Raw genomic sequence first — 13884 nt, 5'->3', positions numbered from 1 at the left:
GCGGGGTTGGGGTGGGGACGGTTGTTTGTCAGCGGTTGACGGCCCTTAAGGGGGACAAGGGGTGGCTGTTTAAGTCCTGATCCGCTGAGGATCCCCCTTGTGCTGAGGCCGGGCTGGGGTATCAGCCTGCCGGCAGGGTCAGCACCAGGCCCGGGGAGGATGACCACACTTCAACTAGGCTGTTAAGTAACAGTAACTTTGCATACTTTACTAAAACACCAGAGAACGCACACACAAAAACGCCTACTAAAAAGCCTCAGCTAGAATGTCTGTCTCATTAAATACCAGAAAATTCAAGCACAAGGCAGAAATCAGTAAGTTCTGCTGCTTGTGGTGCTTCTTGTTTGTACAAGTGGAGTGTAGTAAACCAGGGTTTGGAGCTCATGAATCACAAATACGAGAGTTGAGCACGAGGCAGACACTTCCCTAATAGGCTGTTGGTGGAGGGCTGTTGTGGTGCTGGGGTAAATGTCTGGCCTTTTTCGTGCTGCTGGGAATTTCAGCTACTGTAACAGAAATCTGAAGAGGGACTTTTGACTAGGGCATGTAGGGATAGGACAAGGGAGAATGGCTTTAAACTGACAGAGGCAAGATTTAGATTAAAGTAGTTCTTCCACCTGAGGGTGGTGAGGCCCTGGCACAGGTTGCCCAGAGAAGCTGTGGCTGCCCCGTCCCTGTCAACATTCAAGGCCAGGTTGGACCAGGCTTGGAACAACCTGGTCTAGTGGAAGGTGTCCCTGCCCATGGCAGCACTTGAAACTGTATGAGCTTTAAGGTCCCTCTAAACCAAACCATTCTGTATTAGTGGCAATCCTGTATCAGTGAGAATTGAGAGTATGGTTGCTTGGCTCATTCAAAGAGAATGAAAATGTATTCAATACTTCACATGTCCAACACAACCTCTTGATAATTAACGACTTAAACGCTAGCTCTACAAGATACAATTGCACATTTTCAGCGAGTGTTTCAGCATTTAGCACTACCCCATCCTCACGCAGATCAGTTTGCAAGCCCGGGCTTGCCGCGTTAAGGCCTGAGGCGATTAAGGTGGTGGTACCGGACGGCGCATAGGCGTTTTCTTGCTCTTTTAGCGCTTTGCGCCACCGCAGGCAGGGAACGCCGGCAGGGGCCTGCAGCACCGCCCATCTCCGGGCAAGATGAGAGCAACGGCTTCCCTCCGCCGCTGCGCATGCGCCTGACTCCCGAGACGGAGAGGGCTGTTGTGAGGTGGGCGCGTCGGCCCGGTCTGTCCCCATGGCCGCTGTGTTTCTTGTCACCCTCTACGAGTACTCGCCGCTCTTTTACATCACCGTGGTGTTCGTCTGCTTCCTGGTCACCAGCGGCCTGGTGCTGGCATGGTGAGTCGGCGGGGCGGCCGGCAGTGGCGGTCCCTATGGGGCCGGTCCTGCCTGTGGATACCGGTCTGGGGCGATGGGCTTTGGCTGCGGAGGTCTGTCCGCGTATTGAGGTGGCAAGGCGTAGGAGGCGGGTAATAGGAGCTGGTACCCCTTGGGGAATGAGCTCCAGGATGTGGGGTGTCTGTGGGGTGCCACAGCGTCGGGTCTAGCAGTGGGGTTGGGTGTGTGGGGCTTAGCAGAGGTCGGGGAGTGGGGCTGTGTTGAAGGAGGGATGATAAGGAGGGCTAGTACTGACCATAGGGGAAGAAGAGGGGCTGCTCGGGCAGAAGAAGAGAATGAGAGCTGTCAGGAAACACGGTGGCCAGGAGAGGGCCTGACCCTGAGCGTGGGGGTGGGGTCAGGGAGAGTTCCTTCAGGGGAAAAGTTTGGCAGTGTTGGAGATAACCATATCAAATCTTGATGGTAAATAAAATTTTGATATTGAGTAAGATGACTAGTGTCAGGCCGAGTAGCAGCTAAATCTGACAGGCTTTAAGGCAGGGTTGGTACTGAGGTATGAGAGTACCCAGGACTGCTGATGGGGCACCAGCCTGTTCTGCTGCTGGAACTTGGAGAAGGGGGTGTTTAAGGTGAACGTAACAGGGTGCTGGGATTGAGATGAGGAGGAGCCTTAAATAACTGATCTGCTAAAGTATATAAAGGGGACAGGAGTGGAAGACCTTCTACTTGTGTTTGCGAGGATTCAGCAAAGATGTCACTGCTGCCTTTTTCAGAAGCAGGTCCCTGCATGTCTGTCATAGATAGCACTGTTCTGTCTGTTTTCCTGCCAACTCGGGAGCATCTGTGGATGTAAATACTGATACTTGCCAGTGCAGGGCATTGATTAGCAATCAAAATATTTTGTGTAGGAACTGTGGATATGCTACACTTGTGGGGCTTCTGGAGAGAATAAAATTGAGTTATTTCATTTCCTCCCATTAGCTCAACATTAATATTTGTAGTGCTGTGTTTCAGTGTTTTCCATCCATTGTCTCTCTTTGAATTACAGATGTTTTAGCTGTAGCTATTTGTTCTTTTGGCAGCTTACAAATACTCTGCTTGACTTTTCCTTCAGTGTAAAGCCTTTCCCTTTTTTACATCACTTTTTTAGCTGCCATTGGCTCAAACATTGCTTTCAGTGGGAATAAAGTGTATCTTTTGATCTTTCAGATACGTTTGGTGGGAAGTTTTTGTTCCTCTTTTGCATTGCCTCCCCTAGTGGTCAGCAGGTGGTAGTGAAGGCAACTGGTCTTTTGTTATTTTTTTTGCTGGACGAAATTCCACCCCATTATTTATTTGGAGAAAAAGTTAAAGCATTTCATAATGCTCTCTCTGTGTCCTACTGCACACTCATGGTATTACATTGCAATTTACTTCACTTTTTTGCTTCATCAGTTCTTCAAAAATATTATCTTTACCAAAAAATCATACTGAATCATGATTTAAATAAGCCTCCTGCATATATACCCCAAACCAATGATCCGTTTATCAATTTAATATTTTTTTAATAGAAACACAGAATCATTTTGGTTGGAAAAGACCTTTAAGATCGTTGAGTCCAGCCATTAACCCAGCACTGCCAAATCCATTGCAGTGGACTTTGAGTGGACAGTGCCATTCATGATAAGCTGTATCTGGTCTCCTCTGTTTTCTGGTGCAGATGAGGCTGTTGGGAATATTCCTACCCCTGTTTAAGAAAGAAGCTGCCAGCACTCTATTTCTCTATATGAAGGAAAACAGTGTGTGGAATTAAATGTGATGGCTGAGAACCTGCTTCAAACACAGAATCAACTAAGTTGGAAAAGACCTTTAAGATCATTAAGTCCAACTATTACCCTAGGACTGCCACGACCACCACTAAACCTTATCACTGCAGGCCTGCTTTGCAATTCTCTACTGTAAAATGTTGGAAGGTCCTTACATCTGATCCTTACATGTGTCCATTGATGCATTTTGGGCCAGAGGGTGTGCAGAGGACTGTCCAGAGGCATTTTTATTTCCAGATCAGAGATTCTAGGTGTATCTACACTAGGTATTACTGCAATTTATGTAAATATATACAAACTGTCTACAAACTAGTTTGTTAAGGAACTGTTAGTCGAATAGAACTAGCAGTCAGGAGCTCAGCACATACTTACCTGTGAATATGTAGCCAGTTGCTCAGAGGTGATTGCTGCTGCCTTTGAACTCTACCTTACCACAGCCATATGACCAATAGCCTCGAAGCAACTTCAGTGTGTGTGTAGTTGCAGTCATTTTTTAAGTGCTCTGGAACTTACTTGTGAAAACAACTTGATTCTTTATTTGCTACAGAGAGTACTATAAATGCATATGGTGTGATATAATACATAGTATATTGTTGCAATGACATTTTTTCCCCCATCATTTCAGCATCAATTGTCAGTTTGTTTTACAGATACGTTTGTGGTGGTGTCAGTCAGCCTGAAAACCACCAGCTGCTTAGGAATGTTGATGGTTTTGTTTGCAAAATTCTGCACTGATTTGATGAGCGGCTGTTTTTATGGCCAGGTCTGGATACCTGTGGCTTTGCTCAGAGTCTGAGTAGGTTACTGCACAGGTAACCTACCTACAGCAGTAACCTAGAACCAGTCCAATAGATCCTCTGGGTATATAGGAATGATACGGAATTTAAATTAGCTGAGTACAGTCCTGTGCGTCATCTTTTAGCTGTAGATGAATTATAAGGAGGAACTGGAGGCTCAGCACTTGTTTGAAGTCCAGACTGGTCTTTGGGGAAATTAACCCATGAACAAAACTGTTGGAGGCTCCTGCCTTTTATAAACTAACATTGTTCTGAAGAAATGAATTTTCCTCTATACCAGCTAACGATCCTGGCTGAGAGACCAGGATCATAAAATGAAAACTATATTCATCCTTCATATGCTGAATACTACCTTAAAAATTTTACAGCAACACTGTACCTTATTGTTGAACAGAGAGGCCTTTCTGCCTTCAGCTGCTGCTAAAACTGTACTAGAGGCTCTTTTCTATGGCTGCTTTTCATGGTGATTATCCTGTTGCTTTTGACCAGCGAAGAAAGTTTCCAAAGAACAGGGGTTTTACTTCAGAATCAGCCAGATGGTATAAAACAGGAGGCATCTTTATGTGCAGTAGGAGAGATTAGCTCCACTGAGTTTTGGATATTGAATAAGTGAAACAGCTGCTGCACCTGGTTTCTTTGTAAGATGTTTAACTGGTGTTTTTCATTACAGCCCCAGGGAAGTCAGCGTGGCTGGTTTTACTTGCATCAGAGAGATTTGACCCTCCGTGTGCCCAAACCGAGTATGGCTGAGTGCCCCATATTATATCATTGGAGAAATGCAAATGTTGCTATCATAGTCTAGCAAAACAAAGGCATTTCTCAAAGATGGAGTAATCAGTATAGAGCATTTTCTGCCAGCCCAGTCTCTTTTCTCTGTGTTGTATCTGTGACACTCTGGCACACAAGATGTTAAATGGTAAAGGCAAATATTTGTTAGACTGCCAGGACCAGGTTCTTGCTATTGAGAATGGATTTGAAAATTTTTTTCCCTGAAGTATTTTCCTCAACTTGAAAATCACTTTTGACTGATGTTTTTCCCAGTTAGTCTTACAAAGGCACCTCTCTGACATGAATCAATAGAAAAGAGCCCAGTGTCAGTAAAAGCTCTGCTTTTCGTCTGCTTTTGATGCACAGGAGTTGGAAAAGATTTTAAAACCAGGGAAAAGTAGTAGTTAAGCACAGAATTGTCTGTTTGGCTCAGAGCTGTATTGTACACAAAATTACTTTAGCAGTTTCAAACTGATTAAATTCAAGTTGGTAGTGCCCTTTTCAGCTTGAGTTATTGATATAAGACCCATCTTACTGTAATAGCTGCTATTTCAGTATACTGAATGGCAACAGTTGATGCGGAGAAGAACTGGTGCTTTGTGCCATTTGGTGTTTTCCAGCACCCAATATTCTGATGGCTGCCTAAACCAAAATTCAGAGCCATTCAACAGGCTGTCATGTGAATAGTACATGTGGCAGCAAAAAAAGCACAAATTCAGGGAAGTACAGCCTGAGCTAATTAATAACTTTTCTGAAATGCATTGACAAAAGCCTCCCACAGCCTCTCCCTGTTACCTTACTAATGAGACAGGACTGGATTAATGCAATTAAGGAATCTCTTTAGTAATCTTTTTATAGCATATCTGGGACAGTTTCTCTAATCAACTTTTGGTTATTGAAAGTTATTTCTAAGAATTATATTTAGTCACATGTAAAAAGAAGTCTGTTGTAGAGCTTGTTTTCTAGATCCTGACCTTATATAATGGTTCTTTTAGAAGCCCCAGGTAATACAAAAATCTTGGGGGTTTTAATTTGTGTCAAAAATCATCGTCCCAAAATATTCTTCCTCACTTTCTTTGATTTTTATTTTTTTTTTTTTTTTTAATTTATTTTTATTCTAAGGGTGTTTAAACTTTGAAACCTTTTCTTCATTATCCTTTTAGGGTAAGAATACCACTTGGGATAGTGTGCTAGGTTTGGCTTTGAAGGGGTTGTAGATTCTCAGCTTTGATTTAGCTATTTTGCACTTGGTTTCTTGCTCAAAGTAGAGGCTTTATGGCCTTTGATTCAGTATCAGCATATTGTAATTGAGGTTTACATGGGAAATCAGGATCTCCGTCTTGTTGGCTGTAGCTACAGCTAGAGAAATATCTTAGAGCTGAATGATTTACTCTTCCGTTTGAGCACCCAATCGATTAAGGTTGTTCCATCTTTGCAAGCAGTGTTTTTTTTGGCGGGGATCCTGTAAAAGGATGTGCAAGAATGTCAACTGCGAGAAAGTACTGGCTAACCGTTTACCACTAGAGGGCATTGACCATTCTCATTTATTTTACTCCCTTTGTGGAGAGGCAAGAGTAAAGTATTCCCCTTTTAGAGATCTTTTGTATCACTGTGAAGACTCCTACCTTCTGCCACGGAAAACTGAAGTCAGATTGGCAGCCTGTGTTACGTTTGTATCCTGGCAGATGTTGTGCTGCTTGCTATTTAGAGTGAAGAAAAATTCAAGTGTGTCAACCCTAATACTTAACCCACTTGTTCTTGTTTTGTGTCTCATAGGTCTGGTTTGGGTGTTCCTGTTATTCTGAGAAACTCAGAAGAAACAGAATCCAGTGCAAGAATGTTGAAAAAGCAGATGAGACAAGTGAAGAATCCTTTTGGGTTAGAAATCCTTCATCCTGCTACAGCTTCTGTAACAAGTCAGTGGATTTCTGATGTGCTTGATTTTTGTCAGTTTGGGTTCCTGAACTTAGTGCTTTCTGTTTTTTTGCTCTCTGCCTTTTTCTTTATCAAAATTCCTCAGAAACATGCTTCTGTTCATCATTACAACAGAAATAATTTTTACACCATTTATAAATGTGGTGGTTTTAAAAGTAAAATTTTGGGCTATTTAAACAGAGTTTAATTCTTATTAATGAAACACTTCCTGCTGTAACAGATTTCTAAGTAGCAAAAACATTTGTAGATTACAAAAACGCCTGCAGTAACTGGTAAACCTTACAGAAGTGAAGAACTGTATAGATTTTATTACAGAATATATGCCAACCACTGAAGTTTAAGTCCCAGTCTCCAGTGGAAGTGCACTACTTTACTTTAAAAATAGATCTCCTCTTTCTATCTGTGTCTCAGTGGAAACTGAATTTAAATATCTGTTTGGATCACAGTTCAAGATAGTTCCTAACATCCATGAAATGGCTCACATAGGAAGTGAAATTCATGCCCTTCTGCATCTCACTGGGGAGTAGTAAACAAGGCTGACTTGCATTGGCATCTTCTGCCATCACAGATGTGGAGCCTTCCTATGAATGAGAAAAGGGCTGCAGCAGTTTCACCCCTCTGTCTACATTAAAAAAGCCCAACAAACCCCAAACAAGAAATCCAGCAATGTAGTCTTCAGGTAACTTGGGTTTTTCAAGAGGTTTGGACATTTGAATTTTGTGGGACTTTTCAAGAGCTCTGCTGCTGTTTGTGCAGTAAGTGATTAGAAGTTAATGGGTTGGGTGTTTGATTTTTATAAAAGAAATGAAGCACACAGATCCTCTGTTTATCCTCCCTCTGTACGATCAAAAGGGCCTTATTATTTGAGACCACAGAGTGTTGTAGGCTGGTGATCCAATTAATACCATTATCTAAGGAGGGAATGGACTTTGGACTAGGGGTTGTACTTGTGAGTCTGCCAGTGAGTGTGTATAATGTTACCAGAAGTTAACATTTATCCTTCACAAAATGCATGTGCTACTTTTGTTAGCTTAATCAACCATTTTATTTCCTTGCACCCACTTCCACATCTCCATTGACTTTCATAGCACTAAACCTGGTCTGAATTCTGAGAAGATTAGATTATAATGATAAAAGTCTGGGACACTGAAGTTGTTTTCTGCTTGCTGCCCTGTAAGAACCTACACTTAGCAATTCCAGAATTCCTGCACATAGGTGGGTTAATGAAATCCTTATCTTCTTTCTACAAGAGGGTATAATACTGACACCAGACTGTCTGGAAGACTGTATTCTTACATGCTACTGGGGCTGCAGTGTTCAAAAACTCCACAAAGCATTGCAGAAACATGTCTACTGCTTCAGAATAAAGACTCCTCAGGCATTAGAGGATGCTCTGTACAGCGAATACCTCTATCGACAACAGTACTTGTATCCTTTTTTGCAATTGTTTTGACAAAATGCTGTTTCATTGGCACAGGGAGTGTTAAGACTCGTGAACATTCAGCAGTTCTTGGCACAACATATTTATGAACAAATATGATGACAAATATTCTTTATGCAAACGTCACATTTGTCTACAATTGCAATAACACTGATTGTTTTCCTTGACACCTACTAAGCATTAAAAAAAATGACAAGGAAGAAAAACATTGTCAGTTACCAGAAGATGCTCAAGTTGTTGATTTTGGCCCAGTGCCCAGATCTCGCTATCCCTTGGTAGCATTGCTGACGTTAGCAGATGAAGAAGACAGAGAAATATATGATATTGTAAGTAATATAAGAATATATTTTAGGGTCAGTGTGTTTAAGTTCTGAATGTTTCAGGAGATAGGCTTGAATAAAACGATGTCCTTTCTCTGTCCCCTAGAATTTGGTCCCTAGCCTTGTCACCCGTGACTCCATGGGAGCATGGCAGAAGTGCAAAGATAATTGCTGTATATAAAATGTGTGTGCCATTCAAAAGATGCTTATGATTTTCACAAAGTTTATCTCAGCAAAATTCTCTGTGGTAAACCCTGTAGTGAGAGGAACTGGGGTTGTTGTAGGTTAGTAAGCTATTACTCCCATTTTTCTGATCGCATAAACCTGTGGTGGAGTTCTTGCACTGATAGAGTCTTTTGGATTGCTGTTGGCAAAGTGAGAGGATTTTTTTGTGTGTGTGTCTGGCACAGATATGTGAGCTGACTGCTGGCTTGGCTGTTAGGAGCATAGAAGTTACCTTTCTGCCACAGCCCAATTCTGTAATACAGTACATTGTGTTTCACAGTAGCCAGCTCCAGGGTGTTTACAGGAAGGTGTGAAGGTCTTGCAGTGGACTGATATGGGATACTCTGCTCCCCGGAAAGGTCTCCTAATCTCTTAGTTAAAGCAGCTTCAGCTTTGTCACATGCAGTTCAATATCCCTTCTAAACACTAAATTGATTCTTTTTAGAATGATTTGAGACACACTTTTCTCTCCCATCTTTTCATTTGCTTGATAATCTAATAGCACTAAGTGCTTGAACAATAATACAAATGAACTAGGAAGCAATTTGCCTAAATCCACTAAACACTTTTGCATACATTCATTTGGAAATTGATTGTGATCACACCAGTGCCTAAGAAATCTGGTTCTTTTCCAAGTGGTGCCTGTCCTTGGCTCCTTGTCACTTAACCTTAGGACTGCCTCCCTCCCTCCTGTCCCCACTTGAGGCACTCCCACATGCCCCAGCTATTTTCCATGTGTTTGACATCAGTATGGACATGAATCTGTAACACCTCTTTTGTTTGTTAACATAGAAGAAAGGGATGAAATGAGAGTGGGGAAGGTATTTTTCCTCTGGTTTTGGGGAAAAGGAACATGACTAGAATCTGTTAATATGGTCAAAGAAGTAACTCTGCCTGAATTCCGTGCCAGACAAATGTCAGAATTGCATCTCTTGTTGTAAAAGCAAACTTTTAAAATATAAATACAGTGTGGAAAGGGATCTTTGCCGCTGTGACCAGTATGGTATTACTGCATTATTCTCACATCAGTGCATCAAGTACCATCTTTATTTTGTGCGTCTGTGTCCATCACTATGGATGGTGTTCCAGTATCTCTTTTCTGGAGAGACTGATTTTCATCCAAACCATATTTGTGGCTAGATCATACCTATTTGATTTTGTGCCTTAATTTTCCTCTAGCTCTAGAAATTAGCATGACTATATGTAAGAATTACAGAAATTATCTGAAGGCTGGCAGGGGTGAAGTGGAGGAAAGCTTAGATCTCAGGCCTGGGTAGAAAACAGAAGATGGAGAAGTAACTTGATTATGGTGTACAAATACTTCAGTACCAGGTATTTTCTCTCTCTGTAAGAGGAAGGGGCTCTATAATCAAACAGCATAGCATTTCTACTAGATCATGGTATCACTGTATATGTTTCTGTACTACAGGGTAACAGAGGAATCAATAACGTGAAGATTCAGATGCTTGTATTCAGAAGTGATCCCATTCAGAGTTAAACAGTTTCCTAGGTGTCTGAACAAACTAAGAATTGAGCACGTGTTGTCATTGAGAAAGCATTTGTGGTGGAATGACATAATACAAATACGCTGCAAACTGTTAACTTTTGAGATCTTACTATCAAAAGACAAAAGCTGTCGTTTTAATGCAGATTTAATGGCTTTCAGGTTTGAAAACAAAGCTAGTAGTGGTGTGGGGTTGTTTGTTTTGCAATGGTTTTGACACATTGTGATTTAGAAAAAAAGACCTTATTGCCAAAGAATAGTAAATTCAGTTAGTATAAATACATATGTGTAGGTACATATATTGAAACTGCATGTAATTGGGCATATGTGGATTTTGAAGTGCAAGTCTGATTTGCCTTTAATTTTCTTGTTTTTTCTTTTTTTTTTAACAAAACAGCTTTTTTCTGTATTTGATTTCTTTTTTGACAGCTTCTGGGAACTACAATAATATTGAATTTCACTTTCTTTTTCTCTTATTTTTAGAGGCTGTTATGTAATTTAGGCAGGGTGAGGGGTATTAGGCGCAGCATGCAAGCTTGGAGTGCTTTTACTTTCAGAAAAATGACTCTAAAGTCAGTCCACAGGATCCTTTCATAATCTTTTCCAGTGAATTTTTTTTTTTTGCCTACTCAGTTTAGAAGCCGATCAGGGACCCTTCTTAACACTTTTTATAGAGTAAAAAAACCTGGTCTGTGTTTGTGAGGAAAGTGAGAGAGAGTAGAGAAAACTTTGTCTTTTACATGTTCCCCTCTAATTACGCACTTGGAGCTCAGTGGACAGGGTAATTTCTTGTCTTGAAGACAGCCCAGGATGTGGCTGCAGAAGTTGTACGGAACCTAAATGCCTGCACTCACCTGGGGCTCTGTTGCTGTAGGAAACTCCTTGCAGTTTGTCGACTTCTCTCCCATGTAGAAGGAGCTCATCATGAGTTAGTGGAGTGGAAAGAGGAGTGTAGGAGCTGCTTCTTGTGATTGAAATAATTTTTTCTTCCACGGCACATCTGTGATGGTGTAAGCAGCCCTACCTCAGCTGACTGAGCACTTACCTTCAGGAGTGCATGTGCTTAGATGCATTTTCAGTGTGGGGTGTGATTGCGTTAAGTGAGAGCAGTCAGAGGTGGTCTCTGCTGTAAACTGGCCATAATAAGGCTCCATGGAGAGCAAGGGCAGAAAACTGAAGTGCCACAAAGTGCTGTCTTGTGCCATGTCCTGTATGTTTTTTATTTTTTTTTTTTAAGCTGTGTTTGAAGTCAACATTGTTGAAGTCCCCATTGTCTAAGGAAATAAGCAGGTCAAGGGGTTGTAACAAAGTATGCAGTCCTTCAGACCAACTGTTTTATGTGAATCCTATAAGGAAAAGGAAAGTTATTAAACATACCTTTTTCTTTTTTTTTTTTTTTTTTGTAGATCTCAATGGTAGCTGTAATTCACATTCCTGATGAGAGCTACAGACTTCCCTGCAGAATACTGTATCAGTATCTGCTTCTAGCTCAAGGTCAATACCATGAGCTGAAGGTAAGCCCCATGCTGTGTGTTGTTTCATTTGGGTGGCAGTGTTAAGTTTAGCTTATGTAGGCTTTCAGAAGTCTAAATTAGTGTAAGAGTTTTATTGGCAAACAAAGAACTGGATAATAGCTAAAATGATCAGTTAAGTGATTTCAGCAAAAGTTATTGAACAGAAATATTTTATGTGACAATATTAAAGATTTCCTGGAGAAATTACTTGATTCTAATCTAGGCAACCTAGGTCATGTCTGCTTATTAAAACAGTAGGAAGAAATTAACTAGCTGTTGAATGCATTCTGTCTCTCAGAATTTCTTCTGTACTGCCCTTCAGTTGGGAAAGGTGAAGAAGAAATTCTTTTTGGATTGTTTTGTTGTTTGGTGTTTTTTTTAATGTATTTTTACTGCAACACATGCACAAAACTTAGGACAAACACAAAAAAACACAAATAAAACTTAGACCTAGCACAAATCGGTAAAAATTAAACCAATGGTCTTGTTATTCCAGTCCAGTTTCCCTTATCTATGCTTCCTGTGGGATCATCTTTCTCCTGTGTCTGTCAGGCAGTTGATGATATGATTCTATGCAATCCACTTTATCACTCATAATAAAAATAATATATGGTATTGATAAGCTAGTAATTAGGCCAACTTAATTCAATTGAGTTGATTAGCATTCATTCAGAAATAGATTTGTCCAAAGACATGTTTGTCCTGGCCATTTTTTGCAGACATATTATCCAGGTAAAATTCCCTGTTGATCCCCTTAAACCTTCTCATTTATTTATAAATAAAAGTTATATATACTCATTTATATAAATATATTTATATGTACATATAAAACATATCCAAAGTGTATGGTTTCCATTGTAAAAACACACTTCAGCTGAACGGAAATAACTGTGCAGCTGCACACTGTGCAGTTGTGTAGTGTGTTCTCCACAGGCACCTTTGGCTGCATGGTAATTTACTGGCTTTATTAAGTTATCACACCCAGAAGAATTTGCACATCATGTAAAATACAACAAAAAGGAGTAGGGGATTGTAATGTGAGCAAGAGTGGGATGGGTTGAGTGAAGTAGGTTTAACAGCTAGGTGGATATATTTTGGGTAGGAATGGATAGAAGCCTTGCTCTAGGCACAGAGAACAGTATACCAGAAACAGAAACCCAAGCTGGGGTTCAAAACCTGGACAGTCCTGTTAAAGTTCATGCATGTACATTGATTTTGTTTAGCTGAGATTTGATGACTTATCCTTAATATTTTCCCAGTGTTTTATGTAATCTTATGCTTCTGAACTATCTTTAACTGTCAGGACATGGGGGAAGAGTGTCTGGCACTACTTGACCCAGTGGAAACCAGTCAGTCTGACCCAGTGGAGCTTGCATCATGTGTATGTGTATTTTCAGCTATCAGGGGAAAGTTTATTATTATAATTACCCTTCTAAATGTTTGTGTATATGTGTATTTTAGCAACTCTTCATGTCTGCAAATAGTACTGCAGCATCTTCAAGTGACACATCTCCCGGTGAGAGAAGCACTGACAGAAGCTTACTAGAAAGGGCTGGACTGGCTGAAGATGAACCAGAATTGCATGAAGAAAACAGTAAAGACTGTGTTGTTTGCCAGAATGGCACAGTGAACTGGGTACTCCTACCCTGCCGGCACACGTGCTTATGTGATGGCTGCATCAAGTATTTTCAGCAGTGTCCAATGTGTAGGCAGTTTGTTCAAGAATCTTTTCCACTTTGCAGTGAAACAGAGCAAGATGAAGATGAGTGAACCCATAGCTTGCAAGATGTTCTCTTAGAAGAGTTTTTTAATATGGAGAAAAATAGAACTGGGTTGTATGCACCAAGATTAAATGTAGAAAACAGACTGTTTATGGGAGGTTACGTAGCATTAACTCATATGGTTTTGCTTTTTGTTGTTAGGTAATTCTCAGTGTCCTTATTTTTCTTTTCTTCATATGCTCACAGGAACACTGTGCTTATCCATGCAGTGTGGACGAGAGAAGTGTGTGGGGTATCTTTGAAGAATGTGATTTCAGTTATAACTTCTTACTAGTTTTTCATGGAGCAGTATTGGAGGCTGTTTTGATTACTAAATCTAGTGCATCTACTAAAAAAAGAACAAAACTTGCAAGTGCAGTTGCACACAGCTCATTCTATATTTATTGTATTTAAAATACTAGATTGATATATCATTTTAGCTGAGTATAATTTAGAA

At 40.7% G+C, this 13884-nt stretch overlaps 1 protein-coding gene across 3 annotated transcripts; it reads left to right on the top strand.

The window, feature by feature from the left end:
* The first annotated feature begins 276 nt into the window (after positions 1-276).
* On the top strand, positions 277-13884 carry CGRRF1 (cell growth regulator with ring finger domain 1). 3 transcript variants are annotated; one of them, XM_062618455.1, is made up of 6 exons: positions 277-314; positions 6505-6644; positions 7914-8091; positions 8283-8430; positions 11560-11667; positions 13129-13884. In XM_062618455.1, the coding sequence occupies exons 2-6, from the start codon at positions 6566-6568 to the stop codon at positions 13435-13437; spliced, it is 822 nt and encodes a 273-aa protein (XP_062474439.1). In that variant the 5' UTR covers positions 277-314; positions 6505-6565; the 3' UTR covers positions 13438-13884. The 3 variants fall into 3 exon arrangements, with proteins under 3 accessions (XP_062474439.1, XP_062474438.1, XP_062474437.1); XM_062618454.1 differs by lacking the exon at positions 277-314 and adding an exon at positions 1200-1358; XM_062618453.1 differs by lacking the exon at positions 277-314 and adding an exon at positions 1346-1468.

The sequence above is a fragment of the Pezoporus occidentalis genome, unplaced genomic scaffold (genome assembly GCF_034315485.1).
Source record: "Pezoporus occidentalis ecotype Australia unplaced genomic scaffold, CSIRO_AGI_Poc_V1 ctg200, whole genome shotgun sequence".
NCBI lineage: Eukaryota > Metazoa > Chordata > Aves > Psittaciformes > Psittacidae > Pezoporus > Pezoporus occidentalis.
This window is presented reverse-complemented; position numbering and strand designations above follow the sequence as displayed.